The sequence below is a fragment of the Pogona vitticeps genome, chromosome 6 (genome assembly GCF_051106095.1).
Source record: "Pogona vitticeps strain Pit_001003342236 chromosome 6, PviZW2.1, whole genome shotgun sequence".
In the NCBI taxonomy this organism is placed as follows: Eukaryota; Metazoa; Chordata; class Lepidosauria; order Squamata; family Agamidae; genus Pogona; species Pogona vitticeps.
The window spans coordinates 100,662,719-100,685,821 of record NC_135788.1 but is presented as its reverse complement, the minus strand read 5'-3'; the positions used below and the strand labels follow the sequence as shown (position 1 = coordinate 100,685,821).

Genomic DNA, 23,103 nt, shown 5'->3' with positions numbered 1-23,103 from the left:
CACCCGAGTTAGAACACAAGTGGACTTGCTCCAGGAAAGAATGTGTGCACATGCGTCTGAATTCAAGTTGTGAGAAGCAAGGAGTTAAGCATATCTCTGCCACAGCATTTTATCTCCACCATCTCAAAATTCAGGCTCTCATCCTCAACCAACCTACACAGGAGTAAGATGCACTAAATTCAAAGTCATACTTTAGGGTAAACATTCACAGGATCACACTGGCACCTTGCATGATTGCTAGTTCTGGTGCATTTTATTTTGGCCAACACCAATGTTTTCAGTGACAATGTACACCCCAGCTAACAAACCCAGGAACTCCAACCGCTATACACATTTACTCAGAAGTCATTTTCTACTCTGCATAGGCTTGTAGGCTGAAAGTATCTGTTGGTATCAAATGTGCAAGATGAAGAACCATTTTATCTTTCTGACTAGAGTCACTGGACAGAATCCTCTTGGCATAAGTTATGCTATGACAATGTCACCAACCATGACCATTATGGGAAATTAATAGCTTCCCACTTCCCCTGCCAGGCTCTGGGGATCCCTAGAGTCACCATTCATCGTAGGAAAACTGGGGGCTTGGAACAGGGTAGGGAGAGATTTAAAGTGGGAAAATCATTGCTGCACATCCTAGTGGTCGGACTGGGATTAGGAGTTGGGAATTTCCTCCTTTAAATTACTCCTCAATGCATTCCACAACACCTGAAGGCTTTTTAGGATGAGGATCCCCAGAGCCTGGGGATGGGTGCAAATGGGAAACTTTTAAATTCCTGAAATGGCCACAGCTGGTCCTGTCACTAGAGATCTGCAGTATAATTTATGGCAACAGGATTCTGGCATTTGGTAAGAAAAGCTATGTGAGAATAAAACTGGCTTCGAGTTCAGCTTGTTATGTAACTTTGCTCCAGCCACCATTAACCAACAAACCAAAAGACAAATTCGTATTTCTGATCTGCACTCACTTTTTTTCCCTTACAGACCTTTTTTTTCCAAGCTAAGCTGAAAAATCATTAACCAATCACTTCCCAACTAAATTAAATAAAATGTTTCACACTGGGAGGACAAAACCAAAACAGCTTTTATTTACAAAAATTACAGGACACTTTTGCTACCTCATATGCGCTATTTGTAGTCCTGAGGTAGCAGGACAAAGCAGTTGCTTCACTCCTCTGCTGGGATGGTTGTCAAGCTTGCATAACAGGGCGGGACTTCTTGGCCTCCAGTTGCACGCCTGATCCTGCAAATCCTGTGCCACCCTAAAATAAGAGAATAGTCATAAGGCAATACTGGATGACAACAGGTGTGGATCTATGGCTGGCTTTGCCTTTGATATTTTTAAGTCTTTTTTGTTGTTTTATTCAGTGTCTAACTTGCAATATGACCATTCCAAGTGCTGAGTCCATATGCTGCTATTAAGCAAGAGACTGATAAACAAGGACTAATTACTCTAGAGCAGTGGATCTCCACCTTTTTAGAGCTGTGACCCTTTTTAAAATAGCCAGGTAATCTGCAACCCCTCACCACCATATCTCCATAAAAAGGCATTTTAATGGAGTAAAATTCCTTCTCAGAACATTAGAGGCTTCTTTCTTCCCCAAAGGGCCTGTTTATCATACATACACATACAAGCTAACTCTGAAAGGTCAAGGAAGAAATCATTAAATAAGGACTACAACACATATAAGGTGATACAGGACAATACATTTGCAATAAATCCCCCACCCCGAAAACACCTGGCAACCCCCTTGGGTGTCACAACCCCCAGGTTGGAAACATTGCTGTAGAGAAAGGAACGGTCATGTGACATGCTGAAGTCTGCAAATTTATTGTACCAGGAGCTTTTGTAGACGATAGCGTACCTCATTAGAGGCACCGAATAATATTCAAAATTTCATATATAGATTACACACTGTTGACGTTGGATTGCAGACACAGATGTTAGACTTTGGCATGGAGGTGGGAAGGGGACTCTCCCTGCACAGCCAATGAGTGGCTGGCTGGCTGAGGAGGCAGAGAAAGGTTGCCTGGGCTCCTCTCTGGATTGGAGTAAGGCTGCCAAAGGAGGACCCCAGCAGCATGCAGAGCCTGGTAAGTGGACCAGGAGGCTGGGGTGGGGGGGATCCAGCAAATGTCTAAACAGCCATAGGCTTCTCACACCTACATCAGAGAACTCACTCTTACCCGCTGCAGGACAATGATGTCCTTTTCAGTCAGCTTTTCCCCATTCACTGGATCAACCATGTCTTTCTTGATGAGTTTCTCAACACACTCCAGAGTTACCACAGAACCCCTTTTAAGAAACAACAGCATGACACTTGTTATATTCCTGCACTTTAACCTCTATAGACTTGATGACATCGTCCCACTTCTTACATTTTAAAAGCCCCCATTCCTCAATGTCGAAATGCACCCCCACATCACTCACGAAGGACGGAGCACAGCACAAGGGACAGAGTTCCCCAGCATGTCTCGTGTGACGGCACAAACATAGCGGTCCTGCCGGTTGATTAGTCCAACACGATCCACACTAGGGTCCACAGGAGTGAAGTGCACAGGGATCAGGTCCTTCAGCTTCAGAGGCTTCCCACCCATAGGACAGTAAACACACTTGTCCTAAAATGAGAACAACAACAAAAACACAAAAGAGCTTGTTTGTTCCCTTTGAATTTGGCCCTTGGGCTGAAGCTTCCCCTCTCCAGCACTAGATGGGCATCCTTACTTTACAAGTGATCTACAAACCTTAATGAAGAAAAGTTAACTAGATGTGGAGGAAAACACCCTCTTAAATCTACAGATATATATAGTAGCCAGCCACACAGAACACTATATCATTAGGATGTCATCCAGAAACTCCACCATCTCAGGTTTTGCAACTGCAGGTCATGCCCTCCATTTAAGATCCAAAATATAAGCAACAGTTTTCATTGTTAATTCAAGGAGATAAACTGGTCTTTGGTGCAGATGACATCAGAACAAGAACAAGGAACAAACAGCTTCGGAGACGGTTGAGAATGGAATTCCCATCATCCTTGAACACTGGTTAGAAAGGATTCTAGTCCAATAACATATAGGAAGTTATTTATGTCCCACTCCTGCAGCGGAAAAAGAAGAAGATATGAAACTTGAAAGGGAAGAGCGATAAAACTCACTGGCTTCTGAATGACTTGGGTCTTGGCCTCAGGGGTCAATGAAGGGATCCAGAAGCTGGGCAGTTGTTTGGCTTTCTCTTCACTGCTGGGTCCAGGCTGAGCGTTCTCTATAAACATAGAATATGGCAAGTGGGTGTTAAAAGTCCCATAGCAGTCCAAACAATGGAGATCTAAGCTGGCCTGTGGGGAAAATTTAGGTGTGCAACATTAAGGACACTGCAATATTCCCGCAGCATCAAGCAAAAGCTTGCTTTGTGCATTCCAGTTTCTCACTCCATCAGCCCACTTTACATTAAACATCACAAGAAAACTCAGCCGTGAATAGGGTGGGGACCATGCAGCCATCTTTGGTCTGTGCTTGGAATAAGACTTCATATCCTCACATTTTCCTTGGGAGCTCCTTCCCCACCTGGAGAATGGTAGGATCGAGATATTCAAAGATGCTGACTACAGGAGAGCTACTAGGAAAGAGGTGGGTGGGGACTTGAACCATAAGGGAGTAGATGGATGTGGGGCACAAAGCTATACAAGAATGAGCCAGCAGATAACTAATGAAGGATGGTGGTTGGGACGCTACACTGGTACTTGAGAGACACAGGTTCAAATTCCACTCAGCCATGAAACTTGCTAGGCAATTCTGAGCCATCTACTTTCTCTCAGCTTGATCTATGTCACAGGTGCTGCGAGGATAAAAAGAGAGTGAGATGACCCATGTACACCATCTTGAATTCATTAGAGAAGCAAGATATAAGTGTAAGGGAAATAAATGGAACAAATGTGACCAGAGCAAGCAGAGATTCCCCCCATGGCACCCAGAGACACTTAAACATCAATGATAAAACTCTTCCAAATCAGAGGGAACTGAATGGGAGTCATTTCTTAAGAAGAATGGCATCTGTATCCCTGCCTCAGAAGCAAATAGGAGGAATTACCTTGAATATTCTTCTCTACATTCTTCTTTGATCATTCACTGACAAAACCTGCCCAAATCCTCTGTTCAAACACCTACCTGCCTTGTGGTCAAAGGGGTTGAGGGGTTTGCTGACGATGCTCAGCTCTTTGTCTAAGAAGCTCTTCACCTTGGACTCTTTGGCAGCCTTCGTCAGCTCGGCCATCTCTGTCTTCTTCTCGTTCTTCTGCTTCTCGTAAGCCTGCCAGTGTTCAAAAGAGTACCATGACCTCTGTCCCTGCTCTACGTCTCCATATCTCTGTATACCAAACAGCTTAGTAGTATACAAATACTGTAAGTAAAGAAAAATCCAAAGGCAGAAGTGGACCACTCCTGAGGATAAAGGTAGAAGGAAAGAACAGGCTTTTTTAAATGTATTGAGAGGATAACAGAGAGCATAGGAATACAGAACTAGTTATTTCTGGAAAATGCTTTCCCCAGGAGTAAGGCCTGGGCAAGACGCAGGAGCTGGATGGAAAGCAGATGAAGAAACTGTCTTGGAACAGGGAGTTGAAAGCATTTGCCTGCTACAAGTGACATTACCGGAATAAACACATCACAATAGCAATTAAGAAATCTCCACTTCAACTAGATCCTGTTTCATGGGTCTGTTCTCATGCCCATGAAACAAGGTCACAGTTCTCAAGTGCCATTTCTAACATTGCCTAGAACACTGGAGCAGTGCCTTCTCTCCCATCTATAAAGACACATGTGAACATAAAAAAATTACTTGTTCCCCAGATTTATCCAGTAACCATCTTCTCTAGTACCTTCATTTGCCGTGCAATCTCCTTTTTCTGGTGCAGAATGTACTCTAGGATGGCTTCTTTTTCATATAAGTATCCATCAGGGCTGTAGTTGCGGAGAATGGAAGAGAAAAACACAAAAGGAACCATTCTTCAGCTTCTGACTTCAGTGAGAGTTACAGAGCATCATAAGAATAGTTATGTATCCCCTTCTCAAGGATAAACATGCAGCTCAGAGAACTTTGGAAGACAATAACTATTGGCAGGGGTGAAAACCACTGCCCTTCTAGAGCAGTGCTTCCCAGCTTTAGGTCTTCAAATGTTCTTGGGGTAAAACTCCTAGAAGCCTTCCCCACTAGCTGTCCAAGCCTGGATTTCTGAGAGTTGTTGTCTGATAACTTTTGGGGGGCCAAGATTGGGAACTTTGGCAGCCTTGATCAAGAGGACTGGGATGTTAGCTCTCACAAGCTCTAACTGGCAGTCAATGATAAGGGAATGTGAGAACTGTAGACCAAAACATCCAGATAACCATTAGTTCTTCATTCCTAATTCAACCATCTCTATTTGGCAACTGGAAGGAAAGAAGGAAGAGCATAGTCTCCATACAACTACAGGACCTGGCAGGAAAAAATAGTGAAATAAAACAGGCAAGGTTTAAGACCATCACTTCCTTGCGTATTTATGTATTTGACAGGCAAGAATATTCTTGACATCTCTGCCAGAGCCAAGACTGAAGGTCCGTAATGACATCAGTCCTTGATGCTGTTTCTCTTTTCTTCTGCCTGCTACAAATGCAATTTCCTGTAACATCCTTATTCTTTCCCACACACCAAACCTCTCATTCCTCCCTTCCATCAATTATAATTTTTCCCACACTCATACTAAGAGAATCCACATCACTGAGAAGCCTAATGGTGGGAGATTCAGGACATGTAAAAGAAAGTATTTTTTAAAATATGATGCATAGTTAAACAATGGAACTCATTGTCGCAAGATGCAGCGGCTGCCAACCAGAACAGCTCAAAAAGGGAATGGATATTCATGGAGGTCAGGATCATCAATGGCTACTGTTTGGGATGGTTTTGCATCCTCTCTGGGATCAGTGGTGGTATGCTTCTGTACATCATTTTCAGGAGAACACAAGTCAGATGATACTGCTGTACTCATAACCTGCTAGCAGTTCCCCACAGACAACTAATCAGCCACCATGTGAACTGAACCTAATGCTGGATTGGATCTAGTCCATTATGGTTCATATTTTCTTATCATTAGAAATGGTGGCCTTGTCTCAGAAATGCACACAATACACTAAATAAAAAGGAACACACTTTCAAAACAACCCAAATGTAAAAACCAAGACACTGTGAAACAGAACAATCTCCTAACTGAGATTTAATGACCTGTTTTAACTGAGACTAGGAAGTGAACTCAGGCAAATCTGTCCAGTAATTTGCATGGACAAAAAATTAGCTCTACAGACACAGGAGGTAAGTAAAAAAAATGATTTTGCATCATTTGTTAAATCAGTGAAAAGGACACCATTATTTTTCACACAATGGGTCTATACTTTAAAAAGTAACTCCTTCACTACTAAAGCATATAAGCAACAGATCCTTATATATTGCCACAATTTACTAAGCAACTCTAATAGACTGCACCAGACATTTACGTTACAACAGGATCCTTGCAAGGCTGCAGGGAGAGACAACAGCAGTCAAAGTCTTTAACAGCATCTCTGCTCAGGCGGACATTTTGGGTCCCGTATCCAGAGGCAGCTGGGGGAAAAAAGGGGGAGGAAAAGTCACAGCAAGGCTACGCGCTTTCAAAGAGACTCTCTGAGTGGCAGCCCTACATCTCTCCTTGACGGAAAGCAACTGGTAGAATACCAGCCCAGAAAAGCTGAGATCATGAAGGGATGTGCTCAGGTAGATCAGCTTGTTCCTCTTAACCACTTATGGGCTTCGTTGGTTACCCAGTGCCTTCAAGGCAGGGAGAGAGGGAGAAATTAGGCTGGTCAGGAGTCCTTTAGATTAGTTTCCATTTGAGTTTCAATGAAACACTGGGGTGGTGTTAATCATTGCTCAGGGTGTGCCCAATACACATATGTATGCCAGAGCTTTCCCAAATAATCACCAGGTCAAGATCAACTGCACTAACCATAGTCTCCCAGGTCTGGTCTTCATGGAAGGGCCAAAGGGAGCCTAGTCCACCGACTCTTAGTGACTGCCCTTCCCTTAACTAGTGTGGGAAAAGAAGCTGATCTGATAACAATGGGGAGAAGCCAAAGGTAAGACCTGTAGCTTCCATTTCGGACTCCCCATCATCCCACAATAGTTCAAGAATGGCTTGGAACCCTCTAACAACCCTTTTTATCTCAGCTATCCTTCAATGTACAATTCTGGTTCCATTAACAGCAGGCAAGGCTTCTTTATGTAGGGTCACGCACAACTTGGAAAAGTTACTTTTTTGAACTCACAGGATTCCCTATGGGGCTGTGCTGGGTGGGGATAACCAGGGCCAGTAGTTTTTCCAAGCTCTGGGAAATAATACTTTTTGCACTGCTCTTTGGGTTTTCACCTGGAGCCCCACTACCAGTGTCTTAGAACAAGGCATCCCCTCCTGCTCCATCAATGTCCATGAACCTCAGCCCCAATCCACAGCCCTGAAAAAACAAGCCTTCTCACCTGTGTCTTTCTTCTTTTCATGATAGGTGTATACAGCTCCTGCTGTACAGTTCTTGCCATGACGAGTCATGGAGGCTTAGGAAGACAATCCAAGAAGTCAGCAGCTGTTCTCTTCCTTCTACAAGTAAGGACAAGTTCTTGTTAGTCAGGTCTATGGAGCTTGACTGAACCCAAAGAAACTAACCAAGTGTGCTAGAATGGGATATAGATTGGTAAACTAATGACTGAAAGTGCCGTAAAGAAGGGGAAAGGAAAAAGTGACATGTAAAAGATATTCAGAGGCCATGATATGACAGGCTCCACCTCTCCTCCCAATTAGATTCATCCTTGTTTGTATGACAGAACTGATTGCATGGGGGAGAACTATATTCAAGAAACATGCTTCATAAATACAGTACTTCTTTAATTTTTTTAATTTGTGTCATCCTCCTCACCATCTCCAAAACCTATTACTCTACTAGCAGAGACATATCTCACTCATTAGCAATTTGACCACAGGCTTCACCTGTGCCTTCTGAAATGCCTTCCCTTACAACTATATTAAGCAAATTGTTGTTGTTGTTTAGTCATTAAGTCGTGTCTGACTCTTTGTGACCCCATGGACCAGCGCACGCCAGGCCCTCCTGTCTTCCACTGCCTCCTGGAGTTGGGTCAAATTCATGTTGCTCACTTCGATGACACTGTCCAACCATCTCGTCCTCTGTCGTCCCCTTCTCCTCTTGCCTTCATATTTTCCCAACATCAGGGTATATTAAGCAAATAGGTACTCTTAATATTTTATCATCCGCAGCATAAAACTGAGAAATCCAGGGCCACGCCAAGGCACTGGCAATTCAATATCCCCTAACCTAGCCTGGTTTTAATCAGATTACCAGATTTACTGCATTTTAAAGGATGCTACTTCCTTCTCTCAGAAATTTCAGTCTAGCAATTTAGTCTCAGTAATTCTTGAATCTCCTGACATTTCCTTTGTTTCATAAAAAGGATTACTGGTATGTTCTTTCCATGCTTCCAGAAAAGAAAGTCAGCCAAACAGAAAGCAGCAATGGGCACAGTTTTCCTCTGTAGAAACATCTCTAACTGCCTCCTAGCGGACATCTGACTAACAATTTCACTAGATTCACAACAGCTTTTTCCAACTTGTTTGTTGCTTTCTAGATTTTTCAGATTCTTAACAATTGGCCATGTTTTCACTTCCCCAAAGCAAAATTGCTTGTCACATCCGAAGATGCAAATCTAGGAACAATCCCTTCAAGCTTCATGCCTATAAGCACTTACTTGGGAGCACGACACATTGAACTCAAGGTAGCCTACTTCTAAGTAGGTATGCGTGGAAACGTGCTATCAAATTCTCACAACTCACTTAACATCTCTCTAAAAATCCTAATTATGGTTTTGAAAATTCCACATGAATAACAGTGTCCACCACCTCAAATCCATTCTCCTTATACCAAAACAACAAATTACTGTACTGGGAAAATAGTTGTTTCCAATATGTCTTGTGCAAAATATCTCCATCAGCAATATTTCCATCAGTAATGTCAGTTACTATTCCCAAAATGACAGAATAAAATTGCTCCAGAATTATTTTATTCTTTTCGGTTTTTCCCATTCTCTCCACTAAAAATCACCATACAAACCTCAGCAAAGAGTCAAAACCAAGTCTGTTTGTTTAACACATTATTTTTAAATGTTCCAGAGGAACATAAGCAACATTAGCCTACCATATGGTTCCCCACATCTGATATACAACATATCTCAATTACATCTCAAAAGATAAAGACTGCATGCCTGAAAGCATGCACAAATTCCCCCAACATTTTAATTTAATAATAACTCAACAGCTTGTTCCTCATGGCTGTATCCAAACATTACACCTCTATCTTACAAGCTTTTAGATTTCTGCAATAGTCATTCTGCCAGTTTTCAGTGAATAAACATTTTCCAACTTAATATCCTTAGACAGACACATTTAACAGTGGCAATATTGCGCCTCCTTTGCCTCGCAATTCTTTTCGTCCATCCCCAAGGAACTGTCAGCAGTTTTCTAGTGCTAACGCTTTCAGGTCCAGATTTGACCCGACTTGTTTGTTCAGGACATTCATTCACAGCCTTTTCTCCCTCAATATACCCACTGCTATTCCCCTACCCAACAGCTTACTCTCCTCATTCACAGCTATGATGCAAAAGCCACACAAATATATATTATTATTTATTTATTTAAAATATTTCTAACCCATAAAAAGAACCCAAGGTGGTTTAGATCATTCAAAGGCATACCATCCCTTTCGAGGCTTTCTGAACAACTACTGGGCCAGCTTTCCATGTAAACCGGTGTGACTCCCTTCCCTCCGCCGCTTTGCCAGTACAGTACCAGCCACTGGCTGCAAAAGCAGTAGTTACACCCTTCTGCTCTTATACCTTTTTTGTTGTTATATGCCGTGGACCCAGAACTGACTTATAGGGACTCTAATCGGAATTTCAAGGTTATTTATTTATTTATTGGACTTATTTATTTATTTATTTATTTAAGTGAAGCATTTGAGACGTGGCTTCACCAGTTTCAGCCCCTCGGTGAGCATCCACAGCAGAATCGGTGAATCCAGCCCAGGTCTCCGGAGTCCTAGTCAACTACTCTATCCCCACACACCCCACTGGAGACTCCTTGTGCCTTTCACAGCCTTCTTAACTCGCAAACTACAACACGCAGCAAGGGAACCTGCGGCGGTGCAGATGCTCTGCCACTCAAGTTCCCATCAGCCAGAGCTAACCTGACCGATGGTAAGGGGTGACTGGAGCATCAGCTCGCCAACCTCTGGAGGGTCGCCGGTTCCTCGCGCCCGTCTTGCAGCAATGGCAGGTGTTCACCGAACAACAATCCGTATCCTTACCCGTAATGGCGGACTATCAGACGGGCTCCACAGGGACGGCTACCGGAGCCAGTTCAAGAGTTGGCACTCTCGCAGTAACTCCGGGCCTCAGCTCACCTCCTCCTTTCTTCTGTTACACCTTAAAAATGTTTTTTTGAAATACTGTAGATAGGACAGACGATCTCTCCCCTCGGTTTGATTTTTCCTCTAAAAACAGGAACTCAACATACTCCGGAAACGTACCGGTCTTCTACACTCCGACTTGTGCATCAGGCACAAGTTGCTCCGTTTCCTCCGTTGCCGAGGAAACAAAGCCCCGAGAACAGAAGGGCCGTGGCACTAAGGTTCCTACTGAGAAACGAGACGGGTGGCTGGAGCCGTTTCCTCCGCGCGGGCGCCCCCACCCCCGCAAGGATAACCCTCTTTTCCCCCAGTGGATTGGTAATAAGAAAGAAGACCAGTTTCCTCTTCCCCTCCTAATAATGCTATCACAGAGCCTTCTCTGTGGAGATCTACTTGTACGTTTTCACTCCCTGTTTTTTGGTGCCTGAGAGTATTTTGTTTCGATTTGGGTTTTTTGTTTTTTGCTCTTGGGATCGGTTTTGGTTCCGAGGTTTTGCAAAATTAAGTGTCTGTTATATACGCACCTGCATTGCTGCTCCTGAGGTTTCCCTCCACCCCATTTGAGGACACAGGAGTACAATTCGTGAATGGGAAATGTACATCTTACTGTTGTTACACATACAGGATTAACGCTGGGGGAGCAATCCTAAACAAATCTAGAAGGGCATAATCTCCACTGAACACAAATGAAATTAATTTATGGGTAAACACTAGAGTCTATCATTTCACAGATTACAACTGATGAAGTACGTTTTGGTAACATGTTTGGTATGTTGTTTTAGTATACTATACAGTAGTACAGTATAATATCACATACCCTCAGGTCGGAACTGATTCATGGCAAAGGGGCTTGAGTAACTCAGAGAAGCTATGGGCTATGCCATGCAGGGACACCCAAGACAGACATGTCATAGTGGAGAGTTCTGACTAAATGCAATCCACCTGGAGTAGGAATTGGCAAGCCACTCCAGTACCTTTGCCAAGAATACCGCATGAACAGAAGAAATATCAAAAACCTCTGATATGCAGTTGATACCATTCTGGTGGCAGAAAGCGAGGAGGAATTAACCTCATAATGTGGGTGAAAGAGGAGAGTGCAAAAAACCGGTCTGAAGCTCAATATAAAAAAAAAAACTAAGATCATGGCCACTGGTCCCATCACCTCCTGGCAAATAGAAGGGGAAGATATGGAGGCAGTGACAGTTTACTTTCTTGGGCTCCATGATCATAGCAGATGGTGACAGCAGCCACAAAATTAAAAGACACGTGCTTCTTGGGAGGAAAGTGATGACAAACCTCGACAGCATCTTAAAAAGCAGAGACATCACCTTGCCAACAAAATCCTGCATAGTCAAAGTTATGGTTTTTCCTGTAGTGATGTATGGAAGTGAGAGCTTGACCATAAAGAAAGCTGACCGCTGAAGAATTGATGCTTTTGAATTGTGTTGGAGGAGACTTTTGAGAGTCCCCTGAACTGCAAGGAGAACAAACCTATCCATTCTGAAGGAAATCAACCCTGAGTGCTCACTGGAAGGACAGATCCTGATGCTGAGGCTCCAATACTTTGGCCATCTGATGAGAAGAGAAGACTCCCTGGAAAAGACCCTGATGTTGGGAAAGTGTGAAGGCAAGAGGAGAAGGGGACAACAGAGGACGAGATGGTTGGACAGTGTCATCGAAGCTACCAACGTGAATTTGACCCAACTCCAGGATGCAGTGGAAGACAGGAGGGCCTGGCGTGCTCTGGTCCATGGGGTCACGAAGAGTCAGACACGACTAAACAACAAAAACAACAATAGAGCTATCAAGGTAAGTGAGATATTTAAGGAGTGGTTTTACCAGTTCCTCACTCCAGTGAGCAACCATGGCTGAGAGGATTTGAACCCAGGTCTCCTAAGTCCATGACTCTATTCTCTACACCACCCTGGGTATCCCAGTATAGTATCTACTTTGCTTTAAGGTCATTTTAACCCAGGTTAAAATCAAATGCCACTTAGTTCTTTAAACACAAAATGTCAGATATACAGTATTATTACAATCTTACTGCAAATATTGCTAAGACGCTTAAGGTTGCCCACCTTATGCATCCTGATTACAGAGTAGCCCTGTTTAACAAAAGGGAGCTTAGTTCTAAGTACATAGGTACATGACAGGAGACTAAATGTAGCTTGCTTGTTTAAACAGGATATAACTAAATATAGCCTGTGTAAATGCACCTAGCTCACTCTTGTTTATTTTAAAGGAAACTTTTGCTCAGGTTTGCTTCAGAAACCAGAGCCGGACAGGTTATCAAAAAATAACTGAAAGGCTGATTTCAGTTAGTTTGTTGATAGGAAGCATGCATACATGACATAGTCTTGTGGAAATCTAGAGCAGCTAAAGAGAACTCTGCAGCCATGTGCAGGGATGGGACGTTGCTGCTATGAGAAATAGCGGCAGAAGCATATAATACATTGCCCCTTGTTTAATCTGTAAAATATTACGGGGTATATTTCTGTGCTGGCTTTCCAGTTTGCTTTTGTAGAGAAATATGAATACATGGTTTTCTTGTTTTAAAAACTAAGTTCACTTTCAAGGTAGATAAAGCATGTATCTAAGCGCAGAGAGGGAGCAGACTGAAAGCAACTGTTGCAACATCAGCAAATTCTGTGGCAAGTCACAGTCATGTATACACCAACAGTCAAGTGGTGTGTATTATTGCATACAAACCAGCCCTAAAATGATCTAATTTCAGATCTCATAATTTGGCATTCAAAACAGAGACAAGAAAACATTCTATACACTTCTCAGCCAACATTTCTGGTACTGTAAGCCACAAGAATTTCTGCTGTTCTCCTTACAAATAAGCACCACCCATTCCTGTGACTCACTCTTCCCTCAGGCTAAAAAACCTGCTGATCAATTGAGCAATCAAGACTGGAAAGTGTTGGCATTTTTAAACAAACAACTATTAGTAATGTTATATAGCAATTAATACTGAGGAACTGGAAGCTGGATCCATGCTAAACAAAGATCACTCAGCACAGTGTTATTATAAGTGATGTGTGTAAGAATGCTTAAGCTTCTTGTCTTTGGGGCTAAGAATCCCAAGAGTTTTTTAAAATGCATGTTGGGAACCACTGCACAAGAGGAAAATAGGGATCTACTGTAGATTGCAGTCTCTTTCTAGGGTTTTAGAATATCATCACCATCATAACAGCAATTCTGACTTATGGTGACCCTTTTCAGGGTTTTATAGGTAGAGAATACACATAAATGGTTTATCATTCCCTTCTTCTGGATGTGCCCTGGGATATGCAGCTTGCCCAAGATCACACAGGCTGGCTCTACAGAAGCACAGTGGGAAATCAAACTCTCAGCCTCTAAACCACTGAGCTATAGATATGTACAAAGTGTGTGTAGACCCTCATCAAATAGGTTAACACGGTCTGATAAATACAAATGGAAACAGGTCAGAAATCTAAAGACCTCTTAATCTGTAACAATGAATTAGATATGGGGAGAAAAAACGAATCCCAAACCAATCAACATTTAATGGTTGTGGTATGAAGAAAGGAGGTCACAGCCTTGCTTGGCAAATAGACTGTACAGGAAACAAAACAAGCTGGTTTCTGTAATTCAGATATGAGGAAATGGGTTATGACCCTTAAAAGACACCTAAGTGAACAAGACTGAAACTGTACACAAACTGGTAAGAAAACAGTGTGTCACTATGACAGCAAAGGGGCTTTTTCTAGATTTTTGGCCAAATGTCTTCTTCATGCAACATTTCTGACTCAAGTGTCCAAGAGCTCAGACCCTCCTGAACTGATACTGTACATGTATTACATTCTAACAATATTAAGTGGAGGTGTGCAGTAGCACCAGAAATTGGATTTTGAATTACAGCCCTTTGGATTTGGAACTCAGAACTTTAAAAATCTAGAACTTCCGGGTGTCCTGAACTCTGTTACAGTCAATATGAATCCCATATAGTCATTCTTTTTTCCTTTAAAAAACACCAACAGGCAAAACATTTTTAAAGGATTGCCCTATATGTCCTCTGACACCTTCCAAGACACCACTTCAGAGTAAGGCCATGGCAGAGGCAAAGGTAGAAGCATATACAGTGGCACCTCGACTTGAGAACGTCCCTACATAAGAACGATTCAAGTTAAGAACGGCTCCATTCACAAAAAGTTGCTTCGACTTGAGAACGGAGCATCGACTTAAGAACTAAAAGAAAAAAACCTTTCCTGCCCTTTTTTTGACCTATGATCACCTTAGGTCAAAAGAATAAAAAATAAAAAATTTGCCCCTTAGTGGTAGATACAGATTAACCAGCTTTGCATTAGTTCCTATGGGAACTAATGCTTCAACTTAAGAACAGCATCTCGACTTAAGAACAAAAAACAGCAGATTCGGATTAAATGGTTTTCAATGCATTCCTATGGGAAATGTGCTTTGACTTAAGAACGCAGTCCCAATACGGATTAAGTTCTTAAGTCGAGGTACCACTGTACAGAGAAGCCCTGCAAAACAAAGAGACCAATTTCTTGTCTTACTGGGCTGAAAAGGAAGTCCGTTTGGGGAGGTCTTGTCGTGCTTGTCAAGACAGCATCCCAGAAAGCTTCCTTTGTTGCTAGAGATGAGGGACTTGGACCTTAGAATGCAATTGTTATTTCAAGATAAAAGCGCCCTCTCTTAGGGTCCTGGCTGAATTTCACGCTGCCTCCATTTTAGCCTTATGAAATATTTCCATATGGACTTGGGATATTGTAAATTTTCAACCTTAGACAAGCTATATCCCTGTGGCTCTCTTGAAAAATTGGTGGTGTATTGTCAGGACTTCAAATCCCCACTTGACACAAGCCTGCCTGTGTGGCTTTATGGACACTAAGATCCTAAAGCACCAAAAGAAAGAGAGGTTGATGATGAGCCACTTCAGCGAACTTTATGTCGTGTGTGTGTGTGTGTGTGTGTGTGTGTGTGTGTGTGTGTGTGTGTGTGTGTGTGTGTGTGTGTGTGTGTGTGTGTGTGTGTGTGTGTGTGTGTGTGTGTGTGTGTGTGTGTGTGTGTGTTCTGTGCCATCAAGTTGAAACTCACTTATAGTGACCTAATAGGACTTTCAAGAGAAGTCAGTTGTTTTACCAGTTCCACTCCCCCAGTGAGTTTTCATGGGCAAGCGGGGATTTGAACCCTGCTCTCCAGGATTCTAGTCCATCACTCTATCCACTAGGAACAATTGCCATAAGTCAGAATCAACCTGACCATGTTTAATATGTTTACAACTCTGTCTGAGCTGTGTCTAAGCTTCCAAAACTAACACCAAAACACCAAACAAAGGGAAAGAAAAAATGAGGAAGAAGTAGGGCTTCTTTAAGCCAATCTGTTTTTTTTTTCAGACCTGAGTCCTGGAACATGCTTCTAAAGCACCAAGGAGACCTGTGCAGTGTGCAAAATGATAAACATGCATAATGAGAGCCAGTGATCTCTGAAACTGCGGGCTGTGTCCTGTGACCCTAGCGTGCTTTCTGTGGAGGTGGCTAGACATTTAGAGAACAAAGGTTACCTGCCCACTCACAGGAATTCTGGCGCCTCAGCCTCAAACTCCTCCTCCAAATTACCCTCCTCTGGCTTTACCTGCATCTCCTTCTCCATGTGACCTTTCCTCAGACCCACCCACTCTCACCTGGAGCTTGGGCAGTTCCTGCTTCCATTCAGGAAACATTCATTTTCTGTTGGTTTCCTCTCCCTGTCCAACTAGATGGCCCTGGAATGAAGCTTTTTATCTATTTACCCTTCATCTACTGGACAGTTGGGTGACCTTCCCACTGTTCCCACTTGTCTTATCTAGAGTGGGCAAACAGGATTTTTTGGGGGAACAACTTGGTGCTTCCGTCCAGTTCAGCGTACCTGCTTTCCACCCACGATTTCCGCACAGGTGAGTTGGCAGCAGGCAGAGGCAACTGGCTTTTCTTTTTAACACTTTGCTTTCCAGAGAGTGTCTTTTTCTCTCTGTTTTTCTTGTGTGCCTTTACAGTACTAAGGGGATTATTTTGATTAATTATATTGCCTGAACCCAATAGTTAATCCAAACTAGAAAAGACACATTGAATCAATAGGATCCTGGGAAATCAACCGTTCTGTAAGATTAATTCTTGTACAATGCCTACTCTTTTTGGGACTAACAATTGGACTTTTACAAAAGAAGATAATATTTAAAATATTCTCCTCTAGTTCTATTCCTATGACAGCCTAGTTACCTTTTGCTTAAGAGCTGGAAGTTAAATGTTTGGTGCAGTTAACTTCAACATCAGCTTGTAATAACTGTGTGAAGCCTCACAGTAATCTAGAACTGAAAAAAAACAGGAACTTCAGAACACTCTCACGGATGAAGCATTGAATCCCTTTATTATATTCTGGCAATAAAGTCTTCTACACATGTCATCAGAAGTAAATCCCATTGTTTTCAATAGTCTTTCAGCTCCATTTTTTTTACCTTGCAAGCAAGATACACATTCATGGGGCAATACCTAAGATATTGAAAACACCTGGTAAAGGCTGGAGCGGTTAAGGTAGAGTCTGGAGTGGTTAATGTATAACTCATGGGAGTAGAAACTAGGGAGTTTACCTCATTTGGAGTAGGTATAATAACGTAGTATCTCAAATACTGAGCTATTACCGGTTAGGAAATTTTGCCTCTGCCATGAATGCCCTATAATCCTATATCCACCTATTTGTGAATAATACTCATTGAAGTCAAAAGGAAGAGACAGGTATAGGATTGTACTTGGCAGTACAGAGATAACTCTTAGTACAATTTTGACCAGCCTAATACACCTGTTTCATCCTAGGTTCTCCCTCTGACAATGATTAAAATAACTAGGCATTGAATAGATATGAAACTACTGTTCTCAAAACCATGACCCAGATCACTAGTGCCTGTTCACTGGCTCCATAACAAAACATGCCCCAGGGTCCTTCCCTGGCCTAAAAGACTTATGTTCCTGGCCACATGTTGGTGATGGAATTTTTATATATATATTTATATTTATATATATATATATATATATAAGTTGATCACCTTAGGCACAGGAGGATAATAACTCTTACCTACCTTATAAGGTTGTTGTATGGATTTCAAAACAGAGCACATAAAGAATGTTGACTGCTTGAAGAGGCCATGTATACATCTAAGGGATGGACAACTAGCGCCTTTCCAGATATTGCTGGCTGTTAAGGCCATTAGCCCAAGCCACCATGGCTAGTGGTGGGGAATGGTAGGAATAGTCCAGCAACACTTGGAGAGCAATAAATGTCCATCGCTGGTTTTTAAAAAATGTAATAATATTAGTATTATTCTATGGATCCTTCCTTCCTATAGTGGTCCCCAAACTTGGGCCTCCAGATGTTCTTGGAATACAACTCCCAAGCCTTCACAACCATTTCTGGTGGCCAGGATTTCTGGGAGCTGAAGTCCAAAAACATCTGGAGGCCCAAGGTTGGGGACCACTGCTGGGACCCAAGGCAGCTCCCAACAGGTACAATAAGAAACTTCCGTTGTCGTTTAGTCGTGTCCGACTCTTTGTGACCCCATGGGTCCATGGGCCAGAGCACACCAGGCCCTCCTATCTTCCACTGCCTCCCGGAGTTGTGTCAAATTCATTCTGAATTTAAGAAACTTTAAGACACTATAAAAAATATCTTCCCCCCCCCAAAAAAAGCATTAAACATACATTAAGATTAAAAGAATAAAATATAAAAGCAATTGGAAAACATTAAAAACCTCTAAGCTAAAAACCAGCATTCCTGGGATAACTTACTGCTTAAAGGTCTTCATGTGATTCCCCTCTTGCATCCACCATGCCTGTCAGGTTTCCTTCACCCATATTTACCTCCAGGACAAGTTTTATTAAACCTCTACTTTTAATACTATCAACTTGCAACAACAAATGTAAATCAACATACTCTCCTCTCGGTAACTGTCTGGTTGGTCTGACCCAGGATGTCTTCTTAACCTTAGCAAAAGTCAACATTAAGTCCCCCAATTTTCCTTGGAATACAACAGTGGCTTCGCGTACACCAGGCAGGCTGCACCGCAATAGGGATGGCTTATACAACTCCACTGAATGCAGGCAGTCAACTTCCATCTCTTCCCTGTTGAACTTCCTGGGGAATGGGAGGTTTGGCAGTCCCACTCCTGTATCTTGGGCTAGGGTACTATTATTCCTTCATTCTTCTCTCAGGGAATAACCTCCTGGGCTCAGTGCCATCTCTCTCATCCCCCCACCACCACTAAGAGGATTTAAGAGGGGTCTGAGTTGATTGTATCCTTTCTGCTTCCATTTTGAGGATTCTAAACAATACCAGTTCCCCACTCCAAGGATCTCCTTTTACTACCTCCTCCCATTCCTCAAAGTGGTTAATTTCCTCCAACACTCTTACTTCAACTAGATTAGTATCAGCCACCTGTTCTTCTACTGTCCCTTTCAGACTTCCTCCTTGTCTATTCCATTCTCATTCTGTGACCCTTTCCCCCTTCTTTTATAGCCTTCTCCACATTTCCCTTCTCTTCCTTTGCTGTTGCTATGTGCAGTCAAGTCACCTCCTACTTATAGTGATACTGTACTATGAATGAGCGATCTTCAAAATGTCATGTCCTCAATTGCCCTGCTCATCTCTTGTAAATTCAAGCCTGTGGTTCCTTTAGAAAGTCCATCTCTTATTTGATCTTTTTTCCTGCAGTAAAACAATGTGGAATTTGATAATTATTTTACAATATAATGCATGGTGTTACAAAGGATCCTGGGATACATCACCCAGATTGTGAGCATTAGGCTGAAAATGATTAACTTTCTGGTTAAATTAAGAAAAAAAAAACAGTCTACATATATAATTTCAAGAGCTCTGGAAACAACTGAAGAAGAATGTGTGGCTTTGTTCAGATAAGAACAGGATTTGTCTTTATGGACAGACAGACAGGAAGGTGAAATAGGATTATAGTTTTGTTACATGCCCATTTGGGCCTGTAGGGTGCACAATTCCCAACTGAGTTTTAATAGGGAAGGAATATTGATGGCTTAGATATAACTTTGCCTCTATACATATAAATTATCACATACAAGTTTAGATTATTAGAAATATTTTATAATTTAATCAGAATTCCAATGCATCTGAATCAAGTACAAAAGCATGTATGTCTGCTTCCCTGACGTCCCTCCTCATGCTTCTTTATTGTTCAATCAGACCTAAACTGGAAAGATCCTCAAAGCAAGAACAGATTCAAAAGGCAGGCCATCCTTTCTTAGCCCTTCAAATGAAGTCCTCTCTTGAATAAAAGAGGACGTTGGCTACTGTATCCTTGTCTTGGACTCTGATGAAATTCCTACCTCCTTTGTACATAACAGCTGTTTCCTCTTCATATTAGATACTGGAATTCCTACTTGAAAATCATAGAAAAGTGAAGTTGAAAGGGGCCTACAAGGCCATCAGGTCCAAACCCCTGCTCAACGCAGGAATACAATCAAAGGTGATTATCTACGTTTTTCTTGAATGTCTCCTGTGTTGGAGCACTCACCAACTCCCGAGGAAACTGGTTCCACTGTCATACTGCTCTAACAGTTACAAAAAAATTTCCTGATATTCAACCGAAATCTGACTTCCTTTAACTTGAGCTCATTGTTGTGTGTCCTACCAAAATGTACATACATATTTTAAAATAATAATAATAAAATGAATGGACAAATGTAATGTATTGTATTTGGACAATACAGCTAGGGAACCTGTGGTTTCCCAGATGCAACTCATAGCATTTATGCTACGCCAGTGCAGAGAGATTATGGAGGTTCCAGTCCAACATCTGGTAGACCACACAACCTGCTGCACAAGCAAAGCTGAACTCTGCAAGGCAGGGGTAGACAAAGCTCAGAAAAAGCCAGATTCTGGGAGTTGTATTTAAAAAAAAATAACATCCCAACCTCTGGAAAGAATTATTATTATTTTATTTTAGAAGTGTAATAACTGGGGTGGGGGAAAATCCCTGCTAGTGATAGGTGAGACTGAAGCCAGCAGTGGGCAGGGACAGATTTTTACAAATGGGCATGGCCTGCTCTTTTTCTTTCTAACATTACCTTCCTTAATTACTCTTTCTATCCCATGATCTACTGTGGAGGGGCATGATTTTCTTATTAGATGTCTGAATAGATCACTTATAGGAGATTTCTAAATTAGGCAAAACGATATAGATTGTGTCCTGTCTCTGCTGCAAGTAAATGCTGGCAGATGAGCAAATGTTTTAGTAGTAATAGTGGTAGTGGTAGTAGTTTTATGCCACATTTCTCCCAACAAAGGGACCCAAAGCGGCTCACAGCATTAAAATTCACACAATTAAAAACACAAAAAATTAAATATTAAAAGGTGAATTAACCAATATATGGTTTAAAATAAAACTAAAAGATTGAAACGTGAAAAGATTACAATTATCTGTTAAATTGGGGTTTAGGTTTTTACATCAGAAAAAGTGAAGTCTGTGCACTGGAAATATGTTACTTTTATAAGTATAGCTTTAGATTAGATTGCTTTTATTGTTTTCTGTGGGAGTAACTCTTAATTGGCTAGATCTCTGAATAAGTTTTGTTTTGCTTTCATAGAGTTCACTAGTTTATCCCATGGTACATAATGGACAGTGTCATCGAAGCGATCAACATGAATCTGACCCAACTCCGGGAGGCAGTGAAAGACAGGAGGGCCTGGTGTGCTCTAGTCCATGGGTTCACAAAGAGTCGGACACGACTTAATGACTAAACAACAACAACGTATTGTCACCCTTTTTAGTCCAGGGCAGACCTTAAGTAACCAACCATCTCATACTGTCTTTCCAAGGGCCATCATGTGGAGTTCTCTATGTCTTCTATTGCTGTTCCAAGCTGTAGCCCATGGCCTCTCTGTTTCCCTCCAGAGGCACCCCAGTCATCAGCAGGCTCAGGAGGATCAAGGTAACTTGCAGAAGAAGGCTTTCATGGGTGTAGAAGGGGAACATTACCTTTTTTTTAAAAAAAAAAATTGAACTACAGAATTCCACAAATGGGTGGGCACATGAAAAATAAACTTTCTGCATCCTTGTTCAATGGGACACTTCTTAAAATCCAGAAGCAAAAATATATTGGATATTTCACTTGTTTCCCCAGTCACAAAATACCCTAGGCTCATCTAGGCATGTTGGAAATTGATTTTGAAGGTCAATGGTGAAGCACCAGTTTTCCCACTGGCAGTGTTTCTGTTTCTGAACTGATTTGAATTCTGGAACTCCAGTATGAGCTCAGAGTGCAGCTTGCATGGCAAAATACCGTGGGATTTGCTTTGCTTATAAAGTGGGTGATTTCAAAATATTTTTTTACTGACTGCATGATGCAAAGGCTGATTTGAAATGGTCCAGCCTTGTTTTCTCTTTCTTTCTTTCTTTCTTTCTTTCTTTCTTTCTTTCTTTCTTTCTTTCTTTCTTTCTTTCTTTCTTTCTTTCTTTCTTTCTTTCTTTCTTTCTTTCTTTCTTTCTTTCTTTCTTTCTTTCTTAATTTCTTAATTGCTTAATTGCTTGCTTGCTTGCTTGCTTGCTCACTCACTCGCTCACTCGCTCCCAAACTGGGTTTTTTCTCTGCTGTTGGAGAACTTCTACTTTTTCAAGCTGGAATGATTCAAATGGGCTTTTTCATGTGCAACTAGTTGTGATGTGTTCTTATAAAGGGGCATGTCTGAAGGAGATGATTCTGTGACATTGGCAGTTAGGGTGTGACGATCAGGCCCCAGGAGACATACCCCCAACATTCTTTCCTCCAATTGTCCTCTGATTTTTTAATTAAAAATATTCTTAGGTATGTGGATCTGCAGAGGTGGGACCAGAGGAAGGAAGTAAAAAAGAGGGGGCGAGGGGCTGGAATGCAAATCACAAGGCATCCAGTATGAACAGTGAATTCCTGTATCAATCTGCAGCCCCTTTGTGAGCACTAACTGCAATTTCAAAAGTAATACAGACTGCGTATCAAATTGCAACAAATTGAATTGTTCCTATTTGACTTCCTAATGTAGTCACACCCTTACAAGGATTTTTCAGCCTAACCTTTTTACCCATCGGCTTTGGTTTGCCATTGAGGTACCTAATTTCCTCTATGGGACTTCCTCAAAAGTAAGCGTAGGATTGTGTTTTTAAACATTATCCACATGTTCATACCTCAACAACATTTTAACCTTTGCATCATTTAAGAACAAATACTGTAGTGTAATGTGTGCAATAGATGGAAATATTCACACCATGATTTGTTTAGATGTTAGCTTTAACTGTAATAAGCATCTCAACCTTCACTGCATATCCTCTCTCACTCCTAAACACATGCATCACAAGTAATGGCTTGTCACGACTAATAGCTCCTGACACTTGCACAACCACATTCCATATGTGCCAAGGAACACAATATGTAAGGGAAGCATTGCATTTCCAGAAGCAGCCAAAAAAAAAAAAAAAATCATGAAAGCTCAACCATGAAGGGAAGGTATTTGCCTGAAGGCAGCAAAGTAGTTACAAAGCCACAGTAATGGTGTTTGGAA

General features: G+C 41.8%; 2 protein-coding genes across 5 annotated transcripts in view; one reads left to right on the top strand and one right to left on the bottom strand.

Moving 5' to 3' along the window:
• Positions 1–1,063: 1,063 nt before the first annotated feature.
• Positions 1,064–10,718, bottom strand: NOSIP (nitric oxide synthase interacting protein). Of its 3 annotated transcripts, none has more exons than XM_073004399.2 (9): positions 10,423–10,718; positions 7,532–7,649; positions 6,517–6,622; positions 4,872–4,953; positions 4,162–4,303; positions 3,153–3,259; positions 2,429–2,616; positions 2,185–2,293; positions 1,064–1,259 (listed from the first exon to the last, which is right to left on the bottom strand). In XM_073004399.2, exons 2-9 carry the CDS (start codon positions 7,599–7,601, stop codon positions 1,188–1,190), a joined length of 876 nt encoding a protein of 291 aa, XP_072860500.1. In that variant the 5' UTR covers positions 7,602–7,649; positions 10,423–10,718; the 3' UTR covers positions 1,064–1,187. The 3 variants fall into 3 exon arrangements, with proteins under 3 accessions (XP_072860500.1, XP_078234107.1, XP_078234106.1); XM_078377981.1 differs by having other exon boundaries at positions 10,303–10,448; XM_078377980.1 differs by having other exon boundaries at positions 10,345–10,436.
• A 4,756-nt stretch (positions 10,719–15,474) lies between these two features.
• The window catches only part of PRRG2 (proline rich and Gla domain 2), a 31,757-nt gene continuing 24,128 nt past the window's right edge, over positions 15,475–23,103 (top strand). Inside the window, exons 1-3 of one of the 2 annotated variants that reach the window (XM_073004397.2) lie at positions 15,475–16,447; positions 19,934–20,035; positions 21,388–21,500. In XM_073004397.2, the coding sequence (XP_072860498.1) occupies positions 21,395–21,500 (106 nt within the window). In that variant the 5' untranslated portion in view covers positions 15,475–16,447; positions 19,934–20,035; positions 21,388–21,394. The remainder of the gene's footprint in view (positions 16,448–19,933; positions 20,036–21,387; positions 21,501–23,103) is intronic. The other variant, XM_020794003.3, reaches the window with a different exon arrangement.

Excerpts from the sequence above, each read along its gene's own strand:
- NOSIP (XM_073004399.2), bottom strand. The coding sequence starts at position 7,601 with ATGACTCGTCATGGCAAGAACTGTACAGCAGGAGCTGTATACACCTAT. Across the intron at positions 2,294-2,428 it reads TGTGCTGTGCTCCGTCCTTC|GGGTTCTGTGGTAACTCTGG; the intron begins GTGAGTGATGTG and ends GTTTCTTAAAAG. Across the intron at positions 1,260-2,184 it reads ACATCATTGTCCTGCAGCGG|GGTGGCACAGGATTTGCAGG; the intron begins GTAAGAGTGAGT and ends CTCTTATTTTAG.